We start from the raw sequence: 25,340 nt of genomic DNA on the forward strand, positions 1-25,340 counted from the left end.
GCAGGCGCAGGGTTTCGGGGCAATGTTCCCCCTGGGACGGCAGGGGAGAGCGAAGATTCTGGGCTCCGGAAATGGGCACTAGGAGGAAGTGGGGTGGCAGGAAAGCCACAGGTTGGGGAGAACGAAAGGCTGCGCATTCGGAGAGTCCACGTGGTGGGTGTGTGGCTCTTTCATTCAAACTTTGGGAGTCTCAGTTCCGGCGTCAGCGAAGGTGTGACCAATCAGAGTCCGGAGATGGGAATAAATTATGCAAATCACCATCTGGCGATGGGTCAGATGACTCCCATACTTTAAAAAACTTACCTCCTCCGGAGTTCGCTGTGTGACAGTGGCGAGCCCGTACTTCCCCGGCGGGAGGTAGGAGTGAGGGCAGATCTGGTTCTGATTTAAGCCCCTTCACACTCCCTCTACCGCCCCAACGCTCAGTTTTGCCAAGTTTTCTTCTTCTCCACCTTCAGCTGTCTAAGGCCACACCACTCTGGTGGAGAGAAGGTGCCCACTTCGGGTGCTACTTGCTCAAACTGCTGAAAACCTCAAAGAGGTGTTTTTTGTTTGGTTATTTGTTTTTATTTTTTAAAGTCCCTTTGCTCGGACGGGTGTGTGGCAGGGAAGGATGAGAAACTCGGTTCTTCTGCTCTGCCTCTGGAGCGTCTATTGTTGCTTTGCCGCGGGAGGCCCCGCACTCCTTGGTCCAGAGGGACCGCTGCAAGGTAACGTGCACTGATTTTTTTTTTTTTTTATTACCTCCAACTTCTTTTCTGTGCAGGCCCCCCTCTGTCCTGCAGACTCTTCTTCAGCCCCTCCTCGTTCCTGGGAAACCCTTCCCTTTCCCTTGCGCTATCCATTTGCTCCCCTTAATTAGTTTTGCAGTTCACTGGTTCCGTGGCGCTTCTGACGAGGGCGTAGCTAGTAGGACATCCGAAAGGCCTCAGGCTAGCGGGTGAGCTCGCCGGCTTCCTCTAGCCCCACCCCACGCCGTGAGAAGGATGGGTGCTGTCCAGCCAGCCCAAGTGGCTGCCAGCAGCTCTCCAACCTTGTCCTTATCTTTACACCTGATGGTTTTCGAGCCAAGAAGGTTAAAAGGAGCTCTCTCACATGGCGCTCCTCCTCCCTTTAATCAATGGGCGTAGGTGTTTTGAGAGTTAAGGTGGCAGGGAGCATTTGGTGAGTGACTTGTGCCCAGAAGCTGCTGGGCTTCTTCTCCCAGGTTGCCAGCCTCCTCCTGCCCAACACCCTCCAGCCCCCTCTCTTTCTCTTCCTAGCTGCTAGCTTTTCTTCCTTCTGAGTTCTGCGTGGCGGCCTCTTCCACTGGATAAAGACTGCCAAGGTGGAATGAGGGTAGGGTCACCAAGCGGGAGTGCCAGGCGGCCCCTTAATTGCACCCCATTATTTCATCTTCTCTTCTGCTGGCATTGGCCAGATGATGTTGGTCCATGCCAGCTTATGTACTGGTGGGAGGGTTAATTTGAATGAATGAATGGGAAAGCCTTGCTTTACTCAGCATGCCCCAACTCTAGTGCTAAGTAAAAGTGTGACCTGGGGTAGCTTGCATCTCTAGCTCCTCTTCTGTAGAATGCTAATGTTCCTTCCAGCTTCCGTATTCTGCCATTCTGAGTATTGGTGGGCTGTTTCATTCATTTAAAAGAGTATGTATTGCATGACTGCTTAGTGCCAGGCATTCTTCTAGGAGCAGGTGAAAACCCGTCCCTCGTGGAGCTTATGTTTCAGTGGCGAGAAACAGACAGGAATCTAAATAAAATATATAAATGGTGCTCAGCGTTTTGGAAGGTATGGAGTGCTGGTGGGAGAAGGTGATGCAGTTTTAATCTGTGGTCACGCTTCCCTCTTTGAGATTTGAGAGCAAGGAACGGAAGGAGGTGAGAGAATGAGCCATGAGGACATCTGGGTGAAGAACAATCATAAAGTCCCAGAGGTTGAAGTGACCCCAGTCAGAAGTAGTAGGAGTGAAGCTAAAGAACTCCAGGGTCAGAGAAGCAGCTGCTAAGGCGAACTCTTTATGTTGCTATGTGGGTTTATTCACCAATCTGTCCCAGGAAGCCAGTAGACTCCTTTGCCTTTTTTCCCTAGAATCCCCCATCTAGTCTTTGTGTGAGTGGTTATCTGGGTAGAAATTGGGGAGGTGTCAAAGTGGTTATGCCCATGGCTCAAATTTCTGCCGGTTGTGGCTTTTGTTCATTACTTTAATTACAAAGTTCTGCTCCTGTGTATTTAGTTGCATTTTCTGGAACTCTATCCTTTTTACATCTGGTGCATTCTCCACCCCCACCCTGCCCCATTGACCCTCCCTCCACCATTCTGGTTCTTCTTCCCATGATTCCATTTGTTTCCTAACTCTGGGATAAAAGAAGCTCCTGGGTTGATCCTTTGGTATCTTTTCCTCTGATTTCTGAGTGAGAGGAGAGTTTGATTTTCTAATTTCTTAGCCCGTTATCAAGGGATGGTTTCCTGGTTGGCTGGAAGAGTGTTTGATGGGGTTCACTTATGCCGACCTGAAGTAGTGTGGTGATGACAGTACCCAGTGTTTAAAGGCCATAGGGACCATCAGAGACATCAGCTGTGTTCTGGGAGCAAAGTTATCTCCTCCATGGCACTGTGTGTGAGCAGTGGAGCTGGAGAGAGTGGTTGTGCTGCTCTTAGGAGTTTCTCCATGGCCTCAGTCATTTGTTTAACAAACTAGAAGAATGCCTGGCACATGCCTGGTTCTGCAAAGGGCATGGAGGATGCATGAGGTTTTTCGAGTAAGTGCTAGAATTGAGCTGGGAACACTAGGAGAAGCCCATTGTATAATAGGTTAGTAGCTTCTTACCTCCAATTTCAAACTCCAAAATATCTCAAAACTGGAAAATTTGGTAACTTGTTTGGCAGCAAGATCTGGCCTGACCTGACTTGAACTCATTTGGCAGCAAAACTGACCTGAATTGACAGGAGCCTATTTTGTAATTTTCTTTTTGCCCTCAAGTATGAGTAGCCATGTATTTCTCTGCAGAAATATTAGTGTGTTTGGTTAATGGGGAATCCCCCAGACCTTGATGGGGGTGTTATATGATACATGGTGTATGTACCATAATGCCTTCCTAAAATATAAGCATTTATGAATTCTGCAACTTCACTGTCTGAAGCATTTCAGAAAAGTAATTGAGGACTTATTCTCTGAAAGTGGTACCTTGAGGGAAGGAAGGAACAACTCATTTTGATAAGAGCAGGAGAAAGAAAAGCAAGAGAGACCTCTTTATTTCATAGTCATGGTAATTAATACTAGTGACTAATTAAATACTCTTAAATATAGACTAGCTGTCCCTTTTATTATATCTTTACAACTCTTCTGAGAGGTGAGGAGGAAACATTCAGCAGGTATAAAAACTAAGACCCAGAGGGGTTGTACTGGAGCTACACCCCAAATCTTTCATTACTCAAGCCCGCTCGATGCACCAGGTTCTGTTCTTTCTCCCTAGATGAGCTCAACGAATCCGAGGATGTACAGGCTGCTGCCAAACCCTCCGTGAGGTTTAACCTCCGTATCTCCGAGGACCCGGAGCACGAAGGATGCTACCTTTCCCTCGGCCATAACCAGTCCCTGGAAGACTGTGGCTTCAACATGACAGCCAAAACCTTTTTCATCATCCATGGATGGACAGTGAGTCCAGGGGAGGGAGCTCTGCAGCTTTACACAAGATTTGGTTTCTTTTGTTTCGGTCAATTAAAAAGAATACTGGTGCTTCCAGATTCCACTCTCTCTCCCCCTCTTGTCTTGTGGGCTGCTTGTATTTCAGACAGCTGTGAAAAATGTAACGGGCACTTCACTAAGGGGGCAGTCTGGACTCCAGCAGGGTGGTATTTGATGCTGGCACACAGCAGGCTTTCAGAAAGTGGCTTTCCTGAGGGCAGCAGCCCAGCTCCCACCGGCTCTTAAGGATCCCTCTAATTACACTTAATTACATTGGCCAACCACTGCCTCACGAGGGCCATCCCTCCCTAAGAACTGAGCTGAGCTGAAGCAAGTTGACTGGCTCAGAGAGTCTATGAGGAGCCAGCTGGCCTGGCTTGCTGGCCGCCGTTGGCATGGTGCCCTCCTGCTTGCATAGAGATGTCTCCCTTTAAAGGCATTGGGGCTCTTTATGTGCCCTAGCTGAGCAATTCGCATTGAAAGGTCCATGACAAACTTCAACAAAAAAGGGCTTTAACACTCAGCTTCAGAAGCTTTTGACCAGCGAGGGATTTATTCATTCATATAATGACAGTCTGTAGGAAAATGGCACTATTAAGTGAGCAGGTTTCTGCCTGGGCTAATTGGGAGGGGACATTCCTCTTCTCAGTGATGAGAAATTCATATCCATTACATGCTTTCTGGGTCTTTAGGTCTATCACTCACTGTTGAGGTCAGGCCTGGGGGAGTTGGGGAGTAGGTACCTACCTACCTAATGTGATTCAAGAGATGTTTCAAGGCCTGCCCAACTATCTTCACCCCACAGTCCATGATTAGAATCATGCATTTGAATCTTTTTAAGGCCCCTGTCAAAGTGCAAATACAAACTGCCTGCAACTTACAAATGGGTTGCATTCCAGAAAGTTCTTTTGTAATCTGTTTGGAACTTGGAAGAGCAGTTTCCCATAGAAGCAAGATTGTAAATGGTGTTTGGGTTCCCAGGCCAGGCACAGAAAATCTTTTTATCTAATAATGTGCTTGTGGATAGGTTTACAACTGGACCTTGTCACCATTTATACTTGGTTTCTGTGGGAAAATGTGTTCTGAGTTCTAATTTGGGATTCTTGGGACAGATCTCTCCTTTTCTGGGGTCAAGAGGGACGGGTTGTGGGACAGGGTCATTTGTTAACTCTGTGTTCGCCTAGGAGACACCATCTCCTTGCAACTTCAAGAGAGAAGCTCATTCTCCAGGGCAACCTTTCCCAGCTGCCTTTGAATGATGGAGCAGGCCACCTCTCTGACTGTGACAGGGACTTAGTCGAACCTCAGGCCAGTATTGCCACCAATCCATATCTCATAGTGGCCGTCTAGGACAGTGGAGCAGAGGCCAGGATGGTTTTGATGGGAAAAGCAGGATGGAAAGAGCGATGAAGACAAATACTCACCTAGAAATCCTGCCTGTGGTTTGTCCTGCTCATGTGCCTATGTTTGGTCCCCGAGCAGTTGATGTGAAGGTTCTGGGGAGAGGATCGTGGAACTGAATCTTATAGTCATTAGAACTTCTGAAACCCAGAGAAGCTTTTTTGTAAAAGTCCTGTTTTCTCCGCAGATGAGTGGCATACTTGGAAAATGGCTGTACAAACTTGTGTCAGCCCTGCAGACAAGAGAGAAAGAAGCCAATGTCGTGGTGGTGGACTGGCTCCCCCTGGCCCACCAGCTTTACACAGATGCAGTCAATAACGTTAGGATGGTGGGGCACAGCATCGCGAGGATGCTCGACTGGCTGCAGGTAACGGCACGAAAGGGAATCCTCTCTCATGAGCTGCGTCTTGAACTCAAACCTTCTTAAGAAATACAGATTAGAGTGTTACAGTGAATTTCAGATGTCCGAACAAAATCTCTGGGATGCTGAGACTTTGAGAGAGCCTTTTAATTATTGATATATCTCTGGATGTTTCCTGCCATTTTATCTGCTGGGCAAAAGTTTGCCTTATGGGTCATTACTTTCTGATCTTACAAACTGATGTCTTCAGGTTGGTTGCGAATGGCCCGGAGTAAGCACTGGCTTGTAATCTTAAAAACCTACTGAAATCCACTCTGGCTTCTTAAGGGTTCCTGTCCTGAGAACGGGGAGGGGTTTGGTTCAAACAAATACAGCCTACTGCCGTGCTTAAACCATTCCGTGTGGAAAACAGATCTAGAGGTCTTCAGATTCTGGGTTCTTGAACCGTCCCTCAGTCTTCTGCCTAGGTTGTTTTGTAGAGCTTGGTTCCTGAGCTGTGGGGTCAAATCCCCACCTCCTCCCTCCCCACCAGTGGAGTTCCCTGTTGGGGTACGATGCTCCAGCTCCGGGGTCCCAGGCTGGCTTGTGGTGAGGACAGCGCTTCCGGGGCCTCAGGGTGGGCAAGGAGTACGCAGCTGCAGGCTGGGCTGGCACTTAGTCCCCAGTGAGTCTGGTGGCTTTGACCTCCACACTGCCACCCTCCCCCGTTAGATGCTGCCAGAAAGAATGAAAACATGTAGGGGAAGGGTCAGGTATACAGCTTCCAGTCACAGCCTGCCCTCAGCGCTTGGCACTGAAAGTGCCACCAAAGTCCTTTTGACCTCCTCTTACCTGGCCGCGTTCCATCTGTGTTGCATTGCCAGCAAAGCCGGCCCCTGGAAGTCTGTCCCTGGCTCCTGTGTCTCCTCCCTGTCATGACTGAACTATTGAGTTGTTGGTGACTCTGTGGGCTCAGGACCACGCTCTCCACTCACACACTTTTGTGCCTTCCCACAGGAGCAGGATGGTTTTTCTCTTGGGAATGTTCACTTGATCGGCTACAGCCTTGGAGCTCATGTGGCTGGGTATGCTGGCAACTTCGTGAAAGGCACGGTGGGCAGAATCACGGGTAAGCTCTGCGTCCTCCCAAGCAGCTGGTCCCCCAGCTCCCTCAGCTCCTCTGACAAGCTGGCGTTGCTAAACCAGAGCGCCCCACAGGAGGCAGCGTGAGTGAGCCGTAGGGCGTTAGCTTTGGAAGAAACTCGAACACCTAACCCAGAGCTTTTCAAACATTCTTTTTAGTCACGGAATCCTTTTTTCAAATTGAACCTGTGCGACACCCCAATATATGAAACACAGAAGGGGTGTTCTGGTTGAGGCTGGCGGTATGGTGGGCAGTGTGAGTTTTGCTGTTTGGGCTTTCCTCTCCCCTGGGGGAATCGCGGGGTCCCAGAGCCCCAGGGAACACAGTTTGAAAATCACTGGTCTGACCCAACAGGTGAGGAAACACCCAGGGGCAGAGAGCTAATAACTAAAGGGCAGAAGTGGGGTAGAACGCTGGCCTCCGGCTTGTGATAGTCTAGGACCTCAACGGAAAGAGTGAGCGGTGGATTCTAGTTTGAATTCTGCCTCTGATTTCCATTTCATCTGCTCATAGCCTCTTGCCAAGGTTTCACTGGCCTTTATTAGTGATAATGAGCTGTGTAGACCTCATGATTAAACTTGGTCTTTAAAGAGACCTTTCTGATATCAGCACCCAGATTGTCAATAGAAAATGGAGTTTTCCATTTTAGTGAGATTTTGATGTGAGAGTTTGGCTTAAATCCTTTCATGACTGTGAAAAGTGAGAAAGCTTCTCTTTCCCATGTTGGGGTCCCCTCAAATACATACACAGGGCTTCCTCTAGGCTAAAATGAATGGCAACTTTGTTGCCCTGAATGTTTAATCTCCCTCCAGCATTCTTTTATTAGTCCTTACTTCCTGCCTTCCCTGGCCCCCAAAATAGAAGGAAGGAGTTGATCAATTTCTTTCCCAGCAGTGTTTTCATTTTGAAAGGGACCCAGGTGTTCTTAGCTAAAGAAAGACTTAGTAAAGGTAGAATTTCAGGTTTCAGCAGTAAGCTGGTGGGTAGATTAAAAAAAAAAAGTATTTGTGAGGTTTTAGTGGCTCTCTTTATATCATTTCCTGGGTGTAAGTCTAATGTTCTTGCGCGCACGCACACACCCACACACGCATGCACACTGACATACTCCTTTAGATCCCATTATTTGATTCAGCATACTTCGAGGGCTTTATTTTTGCTTACCACGTTAGTGGGGCCTGGGCTGTCTAAGTGGACAGTGATTGTGTGGCCACACATGACTGCTCATTAACCCACTGTCGGTGCAAAGCTGTTTGACCTTAAGCCGCTCTGGGTCCTATTGTCTGAGCACCTCCTTTTAGCTCTCATTTGAAGCATGATGTTTAGAGCCGGGCCAGCCATTCTGGTGGGGGCCAGCACACACTGGTCCCTCCCCACACCGAGAGTCCTTGGTAACAAGGACAAGCCGCAGAGCCCCCCTTTCCTTATTTCTAAATCTTAAACGAGATGGGGCTGGTGAGGAGCGTTCCAGCTCCTTCCCCTGTCTGGGTGGCAGCTGCTGAGATGTGGGCTTCGCTGGCAGAATGCTAATTGGTTCTCCGTGCTGTCTGCCTGGGGCGTGGGGGCCGCATGTCCTGAGCTCAACCCCTTCTTTCCAGCCTTTCTCTGCGGAGCGGGGGCCTTGGTGAGCACAACAGGAAGGGGTGGCCTCTGTCCAGCTGCCAAGAAGCACCTCAGAGGTTATTTGGATGACCTGGCATATGCCGTTGTGCATGTCTGATGGAAGAGGCTGTGCACGTTCCTCTCCCCTCAGACTGCTCATGGGCCTGGGGACCAGGTGTTCCCGACTAGTAAGAGTACCAGAGACTGTAGCTGGAATGGGGTCCTGAGGCCTGGGGCCTGTAGGGAGATACCTGAATCCCAGTCTTGCTTGGATCAGAGAGCTGTGTATTGGGATTTGCTCAGGGTTACCCTCTTAGGCTTCTGAGGGAATTCTGTGATATAATAGGGAAGAGATCATATATTTCTAATTGACCCCTTGTCTAGTTAGTTATAATAAATAAGCAAACATTCATTCATTCAAGACATAAATTAAGTGACCACTCTGTAGGCTTTGGGCAGATGACATATCTAAGTCACATAGCAAAGGGGATCCCTTTGGGTCCATTTTACAGATGGGGAAACTCTGACTCAGTGCGTAAGTAATGGGTCTCATATCTTGCACTCTAAGTAGCAGGACTGGGACTCAAACCCAGGCTGTCATATTCCAGTACCTGCACCTACTGGCTGCTCCACAGCCTCTCCTCTGTCAGTAGAGATAAAGTAGCTATGGTCGTACGGCAGGCTGCACCCTGCCAGGCCAGAATGCAGAGGTTTTCCTGTGTGTGCCCATGTGCCCGCGAGCATGTGTTCCATTTGCTGGACAGAACACTTTTGGAGGAGTCAGACCGAATGGAAAAGGGGTGATTCTCCATCTTCTTTCTTTTTGGAGGGGTTAAGTTCTGCCTCCCATTTCCAGTTTAAAAGTAAATTGTGCAACTTTCCCCAGAGTCTGTGAGCCCTGGCTATGTGTCAGGCCGAGTCAGTCTGGGTAGGTGAAGGCTCAGCCTGGCAGCCAGCAGTCCCGTAGAGAAGCCCCCCAGCTGCCTGCATTCCTCTAGCACAGCTTGGTTTCCATGGCACTGACCGTCTGGTGGAGACTTTTGTTCACACCAAGCAAAGAGCCCCTCTCTTGTATTGGCTGCACAGCAGAATGTTCCTCTTTCTTTCTTTTTTTCCCCGCTCAAGGAGACATGGCAACGGGCAGGGAGAGGCTGCTCATGTCAGTACTGTGGTTTTTGCAGCCTCTAAAACGAGTCATCATGGGCTGTTTTGGGAGGACACTGCTTTTGTACCATCTTTCTTTTGGGTGCTGGGCTGGGGTTCATCCCACAAGCAACCTGGGCTCCCTTTCTGCCTCTGTCTTACACACGTTTATCTAAACTTCGGGAAACTATTTAGAGTTTCAACCTCTACCAGTTCTGCATGATGAGTTCCACAGTTTTACTGCCCAGTCTGGACAATAGCTTTTCCTTTTGTTTACCCTAAAATTCCTCTCTCAAGCCTCACAGTGTGCTCCCTGGCTCTATGGCACTGGGATCTGGGGAACACGGTTCTTGAGATTAGATAGCATCTTCTCCTTTTTATGACTGTTTTTGGTCATGTCTCCTCCCTGCCTTGCTGTTTCTAGATCAGGGTTTCTCAGCCTTGGCTCTATTCACATCTTGGGTCAGTTAATGCTTTGTTGTGGGAGCTGCCCTCAGGGCTGTTGGATGTTTATCAGCATCCCTGGCTTCTATCTGCTAGATGCTTAGTAGCTTCTCTCCCTCTCCCCCAATTTTGACAACCAAAAATGACTGCAGACATTGCCTAAATGTCCCTTTGGAAGCAAAATCACTCCCATTTGAGAACCACCATTCTAGATTACTCTCTTCCTCTGCTGTAAATATTCTTTTCTTAACTTTTTCTCTCTGTATCTGCAGGGTAAGAGCCTTCTAGGTTGGGATGAGTTTGGCTCCCATAATTACTTGGGTTTGGTAATAGTAACTAGTATTTACACTGACAAGCACTTAATCTCATATTATGTTACATGAACTGTATGAATTAAAACATTCAGGTTCCATTTTATAGATGATACTGAAGCATGGAGAAGTTTTTTAAAATCTGGTTGACAGACAACCTACTTTTAGGATCACTTGGAGAATAAATATATATATTTCTGGGGTCTATGCCAGACCTACTAATTAGAATCCCGAGGGGATCAGGGGATCTGAATTTTATAGTTTGCAAATTCTTTTTTTTTTTTTTTTTTTTTTAATGGTTTTGCATTGATGTCGTTCCAAAATTAAAAGAGGGCAAAAGTCTCTTTTATGGTGCCACTCCCTGACCAGTTCCCTTTCCTGCCCTCCCCCAGCACACACACACACACACACAGGTAACCGCTGGTGGGTCTTCCAGAGATTTTGTTGCTACAAAGCGGAATCTGAATTTGTAACCAGCTCCCCAGTGATAACTTGTGGTTTTGAAATGTGAGAACCAGTACTCCTCAGTGCCGCTTGCCTGTTCAATCCAGAAAGTTTGCAAGCAGAAGTGTTTTATCTTTGTAGCTGCAAAATAGAGGAATTCTGGAGGCATGGGATATAGATTCTCAGTGTACCTGGTGTCCCCACCCCCTCGCCATTCCACCCTGGGCCTGATTCATCACCAAAGGAGGTTTTTGCAGCCTCTAAACTAGAAATAGCTCAGTTAGGGGAGATTGAATCTTCCCTCCAGAAGATGTAGGTAGCTTAGTTATTCTGTAAAAAGCCTGCTAATCTGAGGCTGTGGAAGGCTCTCAGGGGTACAGTAAATGGGATGAATGGCTTAGTTTCAGCCAGCCTGAATTCTTTGTAGAACTTCTCTAGTTCTGACAGCCTGTGGTTCTTCAGAGCTGTGTGCCAGGGTGAGGCTTGTGGCCAATTTACTGAATCAGCTGAGGTGTCAGGGCAGGTGAAGGTGTCACAAGAAAGCGAAGTTCCTGGACTGCAGGCACCAGAGTGGCTGGGCTCCGAGGACAGTTTCATTCTGCTTACTTGGACTTGAGTTGGCACACCTGACACACTTGGTCTTGGCTCCTCCTTCTGCTGCAGGTTTGGATCCTGCCGGGCCTATGTTTGAAGGGGTGGACATCCACAGCAGGCTGTCCCCTGACGACGCGGACTTTGTGGATGTCCTCCACACCTACACACGTTCCTTCGGCTTGAGCATCGGGATTCAGATGCCCGTGGGGCACATTGACATCTACCCCAATGGGGGTGACTTCCAGCCGGGCTGTGGACTCAACGATGTTTTGGGGTCAATTGCATATGGAAGTGAGTTCCTTATGTTCTGCTTCATGGGGAGGTTTGACTTAGTTATCGCATCTCCTCCTAAGTCAGCCAAAGTTACTAGGGATCCCAACCACATTATTATTTATTATTCCCACGCCCCCCACAGTGGCCCTTCAACACTGCCTGCCATTCCTCACCCTACAAGCCTGTGCACAGCCTCCCCTTGGCCTCTGCTCTGCCTTCTCATGCTTTGAGGTCCAGTCATAATTGATTTATTTCTTTTCATAACAAGAAGGATACATGTTTGTTGAAGAAAATCAAGCAATATAGAATTGCATAAAGCAAAAAGCAAACTGCCGCCTCACCTCTCACTCCTGCCCCTACTTTCACTCTTCAGAAGTAGCCAATATGAATGAACAGTTTCGTGTGTGTCCTTCCAGTCTTTTTTCTTTGAAAATTCAAAATGCAGTTTTCAAAATTGCATTGTTCTGCAACTTGCCTTTTTCTATCATAATATATTATTGACATTCTTCAACATCGGAGCACATAGATCTTCCCATATCATTTTTGTTTTTTAATTTATTTTATTTTTATTTTTTAAAATTAGATTTCTTTTTAATCTTCACCCGAAGATATGTTTTTATTGATTTTAGAGAGAGAGGAAAGGAGGAGGAGGAGAGAGAAACATTGATGTGAGAGAGAAACATCGATCAGTTGCTTCCCATATGTGCCCTGACTGGAATCGAACCCGTGACCCTTTGGTGCACAGGATGACACTCCTACTAACTGAGCCACACTGACTAGGGTTGAATAGCATGAATGCACTAGAGTGTATTTTTTGTAACATGTTACAGAAGTAAACCCAAGGTTCTTTTTTCATTCACTTATCATTAATATTCTAAATAACCGAGTCCATTCCCAGCAGGCTTGGGTTGAACTGAATTTGCTGCTGAAACAGATGTGTGGCCCAGTGACCGATCTCTTTCTGGATTTCTCATTCACTCACTGCCTTGGATCCTGGCAGCATTTCTAAGTCGGCCTCAGACGGCTCTCTGTGCTCTGATGCTGTGCCCTTGGGTGTCCTACTCTGCCACAGTGTGATGATACATCCAAGTAGCCCCTGAAGGACTCGGAGGTCCAGGCAGGGGGAGCTCAGCCCTGCCTCAGGGGATGGGAGGATGGCCTTTCTTAAGGTTGATGGTGTTAGTGAGAAAGGGGTGGGGTGGCTTTGCCAAGTTTTTCTGAAAGTCCCAAGATGTACTTGAACTATTGGCCTTAGCCTCAGATTACAAGAAATAATGATGTATTATGGGCCAGAACATCCAAATTACACTTCTAACTTTGAAACCAACTGTTTGTATAAACCTGAGCAAATGGCTTCACGTTTATGGGCTTTGGATTATAACGTATAGTAAAAAGGATGGGACTAGAATGTGGTCCTTTCCTGAAGTGTTAGCTAGTAAATAGTTTAGGCTTTGCAGGCCAGAGTCTCTGTTTCAAACACTCCACTCTGCTGTTGTAGCACAAAAGCAGCCACAGACAATACGTAAACACACGAGCGTGGCTGTGTTCCAATAAAACTTTATTTACCAAACAGGTGGCCAGCCTGCAAGCCATAGTTTGCTGAGCCCCGGACTAGATGATGTTTAGCATCTGATCCATTTCCAGTGCTTTGAGCCTGTACAACCTTATCAGGACTTGGTGATTCCAACTGCACCGCTGGTCTTCCTCACTTTATTTAATCCTGTTACATGTGCTCCGTTGCTTGTTATTGCTTTGCATGTGTTAGTGTTGTCTTCCTACCTGGAGAGCGAACAGTTAGGCAGCAGGAATGGCCTTCAGTGCTACATCTTAATGGGAGCCCAGCACATCACCAGGCATGTATTAAGAATTATGCAAACAAGAATATGAACAGCAACAATACAAGTAGTTATGATTGATGAGGTGCACAATACTTATTTTTTTCTTTTCTTTTTATTTTTTTGATCCTCACCCGACAACATTTTTGCATTCATCTTTAGATAGGGAGGGAGAGAGAGAGAAAGAGAGAGAGACACATCGACTGGTTGCCACCCACATGACCCCAACAGGGGCTGGGGATGAACTGCAACTGAGGTACATGCCCTTAGTGGGAACCAAATCCAGGACTCTCTGGTCCACGGGCTGATGCTCTAACCGTTGAGCCAAACCGGCCAGGGCTTCTTCTTTTTTTTTAAATATATTTTTATTGATTTTTTTAGAGAGAAAGAAATGGAGAGATAGAAACATTGATGTGAGAGAGAAACATTGATCAGCTGCCTCCTTACCATTCCCTGCTGGGGATCAAGACCACAACCCCGGCATGTGCCCTGTCTGGGAATTGAACCAGGACCTCTCGGTCCATGGGACAATGCTCAAATCCACTGAGCCACACCGGCTGGGCATAGGACTTTTTTTCTTTAAAAAAAAAAAAAAATATATATATATATATATATATATATTTAGAGAGAGGGGGAAGGGAAAGAGAGATAAAAACATCAATGTAAGAAACATCTATCAGCCCTGGCCAGTTTGGCTCAGCGGTTAGAGCATTGACCTGCGGTCCAGAGAGATTCGGGTTCAGTTCCGCTAAGGGCATGTACCTCGGTTGCAGTTTGTCCCCGGCCCCGGTTGGGTTGTGCAGGTGGCAACCACTTGATGTGTCCCTTTCACATCGATGTTTCTCTCTCTCTCTCTCTCTCCCCCTCCCACTCTATCTGAGGAAAAATGTCCTCAGGTGAGGATAAAAAAAAAAAGAAACATCGATTGGCTGCCTCCTGCATGTCCCCCTACTGGGGATCAAGCCCACAACCTGGGCATATGCCCTGACCAGGAATCGAACCAGGACCTCTCAGTCCATGGGATGATGCTCAATCCACTGATCCACACCGGCTTGGCCTTATTTTTTTATTTTTCAATTACAGTTTACATTCAGTAGTATTTTGTATTAATTTCAAGTGTGCAGCATAGTGGTTAGACAATCATATACTTTACAAAGTGGCCCCCCCGATATTACATTATTATTGACTCTGCCCCCTGTGTTGCACTTCACGTCCCATGGCTGTTGTGTGGCTACCAGTTTTGCACAGTGCTTACTGACTGAGCGGGCGGATCGGCGCGACGCTGCTCATCCTGTGTTCTCTGCCTCTCCCTCCCTCCTCAGCAATTGCAGAGGGGGTGAAGTGTGAGCACGAGCGGGCCATATACCTCTTCGTTGACTCCCTGATGAATCAGGACAAGCCGAGCTTTGCCTTCCAGTGCACGGACTCGAACCGCTTCAAAAAGGGGATCTGTCTCAGCTGCCGGAAGAACCGCTGTAACAGCATTGGCTACAACACCAAGAGGACGAGGAACAAGAGGAACAGCAAGATGTACCTGAAAACCCGGGCAGGCATGCCTTTCAGAGGTAACCCTCAGTCCCCGAAGTGCCCTGAGGACTGTCTTTTCCGTCCTTCTAAATACCTTGTGGAACAGGGCACACCCCAGCCCGGGAGACATGGCTGGCACAGTTAAATCAATCACTGCAGATCAGATTACGTTGTGCATGCCACGGGAAACTTAATCTTTATTTTTTAAAATTCCCACCCAAGGATATTTTCCCATTTATCTTCAGATAGAGTGGGAGGAAGGGAGGGAGGAAAGGAGGAAGAAAGAGAGAAAGAGAGAGAGAGAGAGAGAGAGAGAGAGAGAGAGAGAGAAACATTGATGTGAGAGAGACACATTGATTGGTTGCCTCCCGAAGGACCCCAGCCAGGCCCAGGGACTGAACTAAAACTGAGGTACGTGCCCTTGACTGGAATCAAACACTTGACTTTTTGGTCCGCAGGCTGATGATCTAACCGCTGAGCCAAACCAGCCAGGGCAGAAAGTTAATCTTTGAATACAAATGGTGGGCCCTCTTTTTGTGATGTGAATCATCACTCCAAGATCACAGTATTACTGTTTTAAATCTCTCTTGCATTTAACTTTTCAAAGCTGTTTTATATTTGTTTTCTCGTTTTATTATCACAACAAATCTTAGGAAGGGATCAAAGTGATATCTTGCCTTTTTAGAACATGTTATAAAACTATAAGGTTTGTGGGTATTGTGGGTGTTGCTTACATATGAGGAAATTGAGACTCAAAGAGCATTGGTCCTTAATTCAAAGCAATGCAACAGGAAGGTAGCTGGGCCAGAATCCCCAAAAGGTCTCCTGAATCCCCAGTTCAGAGCTCCTTCTGTATACCACAGTGACCTCTTATGCCATTGGACAGAACAAGATCAGAGAGAAGCTGCAGGCTGGACTAGACCAAAAGCATGGCAGTCCCTAAAAACTCAGTGTGCTGGGTGACTCATTTTGGGTCAGTTTGCCCTGGGAGAACAATCAAGACTCACAAGTATCTTTGTTCTACTGTCTCTGCAGTTTATCATTATCAGATGAAAATCCATGTCTTCAGCTACAAGAACATGACAGAAATCAACCCCATCTTTTATGTCACCCTTTATGGCACCAATGCAGACTCACAGATGCTGCCGTTGGAAATGTAAGTCCCAAGTTCCCTTTGCTTTGGTGAGGACAAGTTGCTATGAGAATGAGAGCACGCAGGAGCATGTGAACAGTGCAGAAGAGGGTAGCGTTAGTGCTGGGGAAGGGGCTGGGGGGCTCCAGCGGCCTCTGCAGCCCCGTCTCTCGGTACGCTCTCTACCACCAAGCCCTTGACACATGTTTGTGGGAGGGAAACTCCCAGGATGAATCAGCAGCGTGAGAAACTGCTGGGTCAGCTAGGCAGAAAGTGCTGTTTCATTTCAGACAACGCCTGACACCTGAGGCTTTAGGGAATTTGGAACATCATAAGCGTTATCCCTAGACCATTTCTAATCATTTGCGGGGGAGGCACACAGCGATATGTGTATACTTGTTGAGCACTCCTAAGGTGCAAAGCGTTAGGCTGAGTAGTGCTGGGATTGCAGTAGCCTCTCAGGGCTCATGGTCTAGGTGAGAGACAGATATGCACACACTTACACACACAACGGGGTGAGGCAAGTTCCCCAAGTGCCAAATGGAAGGGATGGGCAGGAGAGGGCTAGAAGTTTTTTTTTTTTGGTTCAGATTAGTGTTTTCCAAAGTGTGTTTTATTATTATTTTTTTATTAATTAATTTTTGTTACAGATGTTTCTCCTTTTCCCCCCACTGATTCCCCCTCCCCCTCCCTCCCTGCCCTGTCCCCAGCTTTGTTGTCCATGTCCATTGTTCATGCATACATGCATATAAGTTCTGTGGTTTATCTCTCCCCCACCACCCTCTCCTCTGGGGATTGTCAGTCTGTACCCCACTTCCACGTCTCTGGGACTACCCCATTCCTCAGATTGTTATGTTCATTATATTCTACAAATAAGTGAGATCATATGATACTTGTCTTTCTCTGATTGGCTTGTTTCACTTAGGATGATACTTTCCAGGTCCCTCCATGTCGTCTCAAAGGATAAGAGATCTTTCTTTCTTACAGCTGTGTAGTACTCCATTGTGTATATGTACCACTGCTTTTTTATCCATTTGTCTACTGATGGACACTTGGGCTGTTTCCAGATCTTAGCTATTGTAAATAGTGCTGCTACAAACATGGGAGTACATATATTCTTTCTGATTGGTGTTTCAGGCTTCTTAGGGTATATTCCTAGAAGTGGGATCACTGGGTCAAATGGAAGTTCAATTTGTAATTTTCTGAGGGAACACCATATTGTTTTCCATAGTGGCTGCACCAGTCTGCATTCCCACCAGTAGTGTACTAGAGTCCCCTTTTCTCCACACCCTCCACAATGCTTGTTGTTTGATGATTTGTTGATGGCGGCCATTCTGACAGGTGTGAGGTGATACCTCATTGTTGTTTGAATTTGCATCTCTCTGATGATTAGTGATGTTGAGCATTTCTTCATATGTCTCTTAGCCATTTGTATGTCCTGTTTGGAGAAGTGTCTATTTAGTTCCTCTGCCCATTTTTTAATTGGGTTCTTTGTCTTCCTTTTGTTGAGTTGTATGAGCACTCTATATATATTGGAGATTAATCCCTTAGCTAATACATCATTGGCAATTATGCTCTCAGTGGGTTGCCTTTCCGTTTTGATGATTGTATCTTTTGTTGTGCAGAAGCTTTTGAGTTTGATGTAGTCCCATGTGTTCATTTTCTCCTTTGTTTCTGTTGCCTTAGGTGATGTATCAGTGAAAATTCTGCTGTGTATGATGTCCGAAATTTTCTTGCCTACAGTTTATTCTGGGATTTTTATGGATTCATGAGTCACATTTAAGTCTTTTATCCATTTTGAGTTTATTCTTGTGTAGGGTGTAAGTTGATGGTCTAGTTTCATTTTTCTGCATGTAGCTGTCCAGTTCTCCCAGCACCATGTATTAAAGAGGCTGTCGCTACCCCACTGTATGGAAGTTTTGAAGGAGACAGATGCCTGCAGGCTGAGAGGAAGAGGACACTGTTGAGTGGGGATGTGACTTCTCTGTGATTTCCCATTTCTGTTCTAAAGTGGACCTGTGCCCCCAGAAAGTAGCATACATAGGGAGGAACTCAGGAAGGGTTTTGATTAGAAGCTGGGGTGCTGTAGGCAAAGTTATCTCTATGTCAGCGTGGAGACAGGGAGCTTCCGCCTGGTCCTGCTGGGGGAAGGTGGAGGACACGGGGGAGAGACCTCTCCTCGTTTCTCTCCATTCTTGGGGGGCAGGGGCTGCCACTGCGCTCGTCCACACGGCGTGGCAGTTTTCCAGGTGGCTGGGGAGTGAGGCCAACTTTTCTCTCTCTATAGAGTGGAGCAGATCGGGCTGAATGCCACCAACACCTTCCTGGTCTACACAGAGGAGGACTTGGGAGACCTGCTGAAGATCAGACTCACCTGGAAGAGTACATCTGAGTCCTGGTACGGCCTGTGGGATGAGTTTCGCAGGTACCTGTCTCAGTCCCGAAAGTCTGAGCAGGAAGTGAATATCAGGCGCATCCGAGTCAAGTCTGGGGAAACCCAGCGGAAGTAAGTGCCTCCTGACCCTTTTCGGGCCCATGTCAGTGGTGGGCACAAGGTGTGCGCCTCGGCTGTGCCCCTTCCTTTGCTAAGCAAGCACCTTTAATCCTTTCATATCCAGAGCACGAGGGCAAAACCTCAAACACCTTTGCAAGGAAAAGTGAATTCCAGATCAAGTCCTTTGTCAACGTCTGTGCCCTGATCACAGGCCCTTGGCTGAGAGGGGTGCACGGCGGGGGCCGCATCCAGCTCTTGTTCTGTTTGCCAAGCCCTGTGTTGGCCCGGAGGAAGGGGGGCTGCTCCTGGACAGGGCTCTTGAGGAGAGCTGCCTTGCTAATCTATTTGCTCTGGGGTCCATGCAACCACAAGTCTTTGCGGGCTCCTGTGCAGAGCAAACCAGAGTGTCAAGTTCAGGAAGCCCCAGGATGAGGTCTGCGGGAGGGTCTGGTTTCCCTAGCATCCTATTTTCAGAGCATTAGACCTCGCCTTTGAGGCTGTGAATCAAGGACATGGGGCGGGTCCTGACGTCAAGCAGGAGAGAATCCTCTATGCCATGCCAGCTGGCGGTTTCCCACATCTCTTAACTCCAAGACTCGCATGGAAAATCCAGCCCTTTATCTGTCTGCACCTTAACCCATGCCTGGACTCGCTGAGCAGGCTTCTTTCTTAGTGGAAGCCAGGGAAGCCTGGGACCTTTGTCAAGAAAGGGGCTGAGGGACTTTGGTCACATCCTTCAGCAGACCCCAGGGAGGTCAGGGTCAGCCTTAGGGTGGTTGGAAATAGCTGCTGCCCTCTTTGTACCTCCTCTGGCATTTTCTCCACTGCAGTTCTTCATGTCCCCTGTTTCCAACTGTCACCTCTGGCCCAGGTCAGCTGTGAGGAGAGTGGAGGCTTGGGTTCCTTGCCTGAGTGATTTTGCTCTAGAAACCTGTGAACTGGAGGGGGATGCCCGCTGGGAAGGACTTTAGCACCAAGGCTGTGGTCTAAATAATTGTTTTTGTTTTTGTTTTCCTTCTCCTGGTGCTTGTAAGTGCAACTTGTGCCTAGAGGTGTGGTAGCAGAAAGCCCACAAATGTAGTAGAATGTTTCAAGTATAATAAACCACTAAGACTTAACAAATGTAAACGGTTTTCCATATTGGTTTCAGATAGAAGATTTTAAAAAAGTAACACATGACAGAGTTGAAGCCCCTTTGTGTCCTTCCCTGTTCAGTTCCTTCCCTTTCAAACCAAATGTACTAATCTCCCAGCATTAAATAATGTTAGTGTCTTTCCCTCCATGATTTTTATACCTTTCGTATTTCTGTTTATATCTATACCTACATATAGAATTGTTTTGGATGCTTCTGAAGTTTACATAAGTGGACATATCCCTTAACAAGTTGCTTTCTTTCATTCAACATTGTTTATCAAATGTATCCAATACATACAGATCTAATCTATTTACTTTTAGCTCCTGTTTGAAAACGGTCACTGTACAAACAATAGTTTCCCCATTGCTCTGCCGAATATTTCGGCGGTTGCTACTTTTTTGCACTCACAAATAGTGATGAGATTAATATCCTTGTCAACGTGTGTGAGGGCTGGTTTGGGATATGAACACTAAAACGTGTAATTGCTAAGTAATAGTATATGTTTTCTCCAACTTAACTAGATATTATTAATTTCCTTTCTGAAGAGGTTAGCCACAGAAAACGAGCTCCCGTCCCCCCACTTCCTCACCTACGTTGAGTGGGGCAGTCTTGCTATACTGTTGAGTACGAATTGGTCCCCTACTGTTGTTTTCATTTTTTTCTGGTTGTGATAAGGCGAGTCACCTTTTCATATATTTATGTACTGTTCGGGCTTCCTGGTAAATGTTCTTAAAGGTGTTCTGATTATGGCTTTTGTCCTTCGGGTGAGCATCAGGGTCAGGTGTCCCTCACATCTATTGGTCATGCTAATCAAATATCTCCGAGGTGGGGGGGTAGGCCACATGATTTGGCTGTAAGTTATGGTTGAAATAGTTATCAGACCACTGATCCTGTCTGTGATCTTGGCTGTCCATTTCCTGAATCACTGATCTCAGCTCACAGCTGAGTCCTGATTGTCGGTGGCTGTTTAAGAACACTGTCCTGGAGGCACACTGGGACCCTCCATTCGAGGAGTTCACAGTCCACCACAGATATAGGGATCCACAGCAATTCAAGGCAGTGCATCATGTGTTAAAATAAGACAAAGCATTGACCATTAACACTATGCCATAAGAAGGAACGACAAGAACAAAAGCAACATTCCTACAAGGACATCTTTTCCTTTTAAACTGAGAGATCAGGTGCTCAGGCAGTCAGGGAACCTTCAGAGAGACAAGCAGCCTCTGGACAGAGGGAAGAATGTGGAAGAGGTGTGGTTAAAGGCTGCATGAACCAAACCCTGGAAGATGGCCAAGTGCGACGGCTTAGGTGTTGCAGTTGCAGCGGGGAGCTCTGACGATCCTGGAGTCAGGGTGCCGCATGACGGAGCTTCTCTTTCCTCTGTGCTCTGCCCACCTTGGCTCCAGACAGCACTGCCTGGCTAATGTGCGGCCACGTACCTTCCCCTCTAGAGTTTTGCTCATCGTGGTGGTTTCTTTTTCCTCCTAGATTTACTTTTTGTGCAGAAGACCCTGAGAGCACCAGCATAGCCCCTGGCCAAGAGCTCTGGTTTCGCAAGTGTCTGGATAGCTGGAGAACAAAAAACGAGACCAGGTAACCGGGGCTTTCTCCTGTGTTCATGCAACACATGCTGACTGTCACCTAGCATGTGTGGACATGGGGCTGGGCACTTGGAACATAGCAGTGAGCAAAACAGTTAGAAATCCCTTCCTTTATGAAGCTGACCCTCTTCTGCAAGGAGCTAGAGAGATCGATGGAACAATCAATGGAACGTACAGGATGTCGAAGGGTGTTAACGTCCCTTGGCGTCTTGTTCTGCTTCAGCCCGTAGGGGTCACAACACATGGTCCTGGTGAAATGTCTTTCAGGAACTAAGTCCCTGGGCTTGGTGTCCATGCCTATCTTAGACCGAACTTCTCTTCAGTGACCGAAGCTGTGGGAAGTTCCAGGGTTCCCAGTTCCCTTCTGGGCCCCAGGTTGGGGTGGGGAGTTGTGGGGGAGGTGAAGGAGAACCACAATGTTTAATGCCCCTTTTTAGGTTTTCGGGAACCCAAGTTGGTGTGAGCAGATATTAGTGGGCAATTCTCCCCTCTTTTGAGTAGCAGGAATGCTGGTCTGTGTAACGATGAGTCAGACAAAAGGGTCATCTTGCTTCGGTGTCCCGTTGCCCCACGCTGGAGCCCCTTCATCTCAGAGCTGAGCAGAGCTGATACCTCAAGGCGTGAGGCAGTGGGCACATCCCAAAGGGGAACTCGTCACACATCCTCTGAGCCTAAACGCCTGCTGAAGAGGAGGGAGGCCGGCCCCCCACCCCTGGCCCCCACCCCTTGCCCAACAAAGGTCCTAGATAATAATGCTTCTGCCACACAGTGAGCACGTAGATGTGCCCACCCTGTGTTCAGTGCCTTCCATGTATTATGTCATTTACATTTATCAACAACCCCAGGATGCTGGTGTTGTTAACCCTGTGTGCCGTTGGGAACCCAGGCTCAGGTCTCCCAGCCGGTGATGGTGGGGCGAGGATGGAGGCAGATTGGTTTACTCTAAAGCTGGTGCTCATTTTTGAGCATAGAGCTTCCATTTGCTCAGACACATCACTCACCTTGATTTGGGTATCAGTTATCAAGCAGCTGCCCCGTGCCTGCGTCCCTTGTGATTAACTGTCTGCCAACCCTGAGGGCCGGGCTACATGCCAGCCTCTCTGTCTCCTGCTCAAGATCATCAGTGTGACCACAAGCCTTGTGATCACACGACCTGTGGGATCCTGAAACCGTCCTTCTAATTAAGTGACTTGGTCTAAGCTCACATGATTTTGTGCTATAATAATCTTAGTTTTTTATGTTGGTATTCAGATTTATACCTTTCCTAGTACTTCCTCATATATTAACTTCATTGATCCTCAGAACAGCCATGTAGATTCGAGATGCCCAGGAAGGATCATTGTTCTTATGATAAAATATCTGTGATAAGATATTTTCTTCTTTTTTCACTTCTGACTTTCGTAACAGTTGAGAACGCTATAACTCATCTCCTACTACTTCTTTGAGAAAACACATTGTCCTTTTCTTCACCCTCAAAGGAACAGAAAACAATAGGAGCCCGAGTCATAAATTAACACCAGGAATTCATGACATCCCTAAGTGTGTGTCACACCTTCAGCATTCTCTGCTGGATACTGCTCACCTCTTCACGAAGGTTCTGGGAGCTTCAAAGGCGAGTTAGCGTAGCTTAGACTAGAATCAAGATCTCTTGACTCTGTCTTGCCCCCTCCCTGCCATTCTATAGTTTCTCTTGTGATTTTTGATCAAGGCAGAGGACTTGTTGATAGTTCTCCTGACAATTGTGTGTGTGTGTGTGTGTACATGCATGTCCTGTGTGCATGTGTGTTGCGTGTAAGTACTGTGCTAAGTATGTTAATGCCAAACACTATGGAGCTGCGAACCCAGAGAGGGCTCCAGTGTGGTGTTTCTGAGAGTGAGTCTTGGTGGGGTAGAGGGAAAAGAAGCCCTTGAGACCTTTTCCATTTGTTCTGGAAGGGAGGTAAGGAACAGAGGCCGGTAGGTTTGTAAGAAAGCTGGGTTGTGGTGTGAACTGGGCACACCCTCAATACCGTCTGGGAGGTTCGCGCAGTGAGCTGACGCCTCTCTCGCCTGGTTCCTTTCAGGCACACCCTGGAGCTTCTCTGAGGGTGCTAGCAAGGCCCCGCCCCGCCCCAAGCACATGGAGGAAAGTTACTGCTGCGGACCCACCTGATGGAAGGACCCCTCTCCGCCTTGACCCCAGGGAAGCGCCTGCTTGCTGGGCCCAGGACCTTGCTTATTATGACAACTGGGACTTCTCGCCAGAGGGGACCCTACGCGGCTGTTCCAGCTGCTGCTGCCCTAGAATAGCTCTAAGGCCAGATGTGTGTGCAAAGGGCCAAACACCTGGGCCTCTTGTGCACACTGGGCTGGCTTCTAAGTGGCGAGATGAGCGTGTGTTTTGCCTGGCAAGGATCGCGGGCTCCGAGGTGGCTCTTCGTGGAAGCTGTCAGCTGCCTGGCCCGACTAGAGTCCTGGTGAGAGGCCTTCCCACTGGGAGCTGACGTGTCATGGCAGACCTGTGTCTTTGTTCACCGAGAGAGGGTCCATCTGGGGTGATGCCGAGGCCCTCGCTGTTGGGGTCAATGAGCTGCACTGATCAATATCGATTACTTTTTTGACATTCTGTTCTGCTCCTTAACTCACTCTCTAAAGCACACATCATTGGCTTTCTTATTTTTCCATTGCTCATTTTTTTGATTGGACAAATGTTTATTAAGCACTTAACTTTAATGGGGTTGGGATTTCTAGACTCCCTTCAAGTTTAGATGATCCACGAATATACATGTGAGGAAGGGCCAAGAGGCATTGGGGGAGGGCTGGAGGATGGAAGAGTTGGGGACCCTGAGCCTTTCAGTGGTTTCTACCTATTTCTTCTTCATTAACATGTGCATTCCCCATATGCGTAACATGTTGGATCACCAGCAGAGTGGCAAGCAGGGTACCATACGTGTTGGGGACCAGAATGGTGGCCAACTGCCAGATATGACTGCTTTGGAGCAAAATCTGTTCAGGAAGGTAGAAAGTATTACAAATGTTACACATACCTGTTTGTCCAGAACCATCTCCTGTCAAACAGCTGGTGCTAAGGTTTAACACGGTGTTTCTTTCTTTCTTGGAATACCTTGTTCAATGCCAGCCCCTTTTCTATGTTGAACTTCTTGGAAAAGCCTCCACTTCTTCATCTGAATTAATATACATGATACCTGAGAAACCGTTTCACTTTCCAAAAGATTTTCATGTGGGTGGTCACCTGATTAGAGATTAACAACGGGAGGTGAACAGGGCAGCTGTTATTATCTCTATATAAAGCCAAGGCTCAGTGAGGTTCAGTCACATGTTCAGAATTATATACCACATTGGTGGTGGGGCCAGGTGAGGACCCTGATTTCCTGGAAGCAAAGTTTATGGTAAGTTCATTTATGCAACTTTAGTGAGACGTCTATAGCCATGTCTTACCAATTTGCCCCAGATATGACAAGCAAGGAATATTTTTTAGAGCCATCTATAAAACCCTAAGCCCTTTTATTAATATGTAACTAGGAAACAAATGTGCCAAGGGGTTGGGCTTTTTATGGATGAGATGTATTTGGAAGGAGATATGATATCATGTGGGGGAAGAGTGAAAATTTTTTTTTTGTACTTAGGTTTTTAAAGGACATTGTTTTAATCTGTCTTGTGCCAAAGTTGTATTCTTGTTCAATGCCAAACTTCAGAAAACATAACCACTCAAGTCTTAAGTCAAGGTATTTTCTCCGTCCAATTGTGTGCTTCTTCTGTGGCTTCTGTGACTGCTTTCTAGCCAAAGTGGAGCTATTATTACTGACTTTGCCTCCTCCTTACTTCTGACCTGTTTTCAGTAATGGAAACCTTGGGAATGAATCCTCGGTGGGTCCTGTATTTATACATTTGGCTTGAAAACTTATTTGTATATGATGATGCGCTTTTTTTTTAATGCTATGCAGAACATTATTTATTTCCCAAGTGTATGTAATGTATAAAAACAAATATGTGGTTAGTTTTTATGTTAAGATTAACCAATTTCAAGACTAAAATGTTTTAATAGTAAAATAATAAAAACCTACAAAATTCTTAGTGGTGTGGCAACTCAATTCTTAGAAGTTAAGAGCCTTACAGCTGCTCAAGCCTAAGGTTTGACAAAAGTTACTAAGCCTTGGCCAGTTTGGCTCAATGGATAGAGCATCGGCCCATGGACCAAAGAGCTTGTGGGTTCTATTCCAGGCAAGGACACGTACCTC

General features: G+C 47.1%; 1 protein-coding gene across 1 annotated transcript; it reads left to right on the forward strand.

Moving 5' to 3' along the window:
* The first annotated feature begins 598 nt into the window (after positions 1-598).
* On the forward strand, positions 599-23,225 carry LIPG (lipase G, endothelial type). The gene is made up of 10 exons (XM_036245411.1): positions 599-710; positions 3,474-3,655; positions 5,274-5,453; positions 6,444-6,555; positions 11,175-11,396; positions 14,536-14,778; positions 15,776-15,896; positions 18,160-18,378; positions 20,990-21,094; positions 23,166-23,225. Exons 1-10 carry the CDS (start codon positions 614-616, stop codon positions 23,185-23,187), a joined length of 1,503 nt encoding a protein of 500 aa, XP_036101304.1. The 5' UTR covers positions 599-613; the 3' UTR covers positions 23,188-23,225.
* Positions 23,226-25,340: the final 2,115 nt, after the last annotated feature.

This window comes from Molossus molossus, unplaced genomic scaffold (genome assembly GCF_014108415.1).
Source record: "Molossus molossus isolate mMolMol1 unplaced genomic scaffold, mMolMol1.p scaffold_m16_p_6, whole genome shotgun sequence".
Lineage (NCBI taxonomy): Eukaryota > Metazoa > Chordata > Mammalia > Chiroptera > Molossidae > Molossus > Molossus molossus.

What these genes read in the sequence shown, in the direction of transcription:
- LIPG (XM_036245411.1), top strand. Translation starts at nt 614, where the DNA reads ATGAGAAACTCGGTTCTTCTGCTCTGCCTCTGGAGCGTCTATTGTTGC. An exon ending in GGCAGGCATGCCTTTCAGAG is followed by an intron (nt 14,779 to 15,775) that starts GTAACCCTCAGT and finishes CTGTCTCTGCAG; the next exon opens with TTTATCATTATCAGATGAAA. An exon ending in AGAACAAAAAACGAGACCAG is followed by an intron (nt 21,095 to 23,165) that starts GTAACCGGGGCT and finishes GGTTCCTTTCAG; the next exon opens with GCACACCCTGGAGCTTCTCT.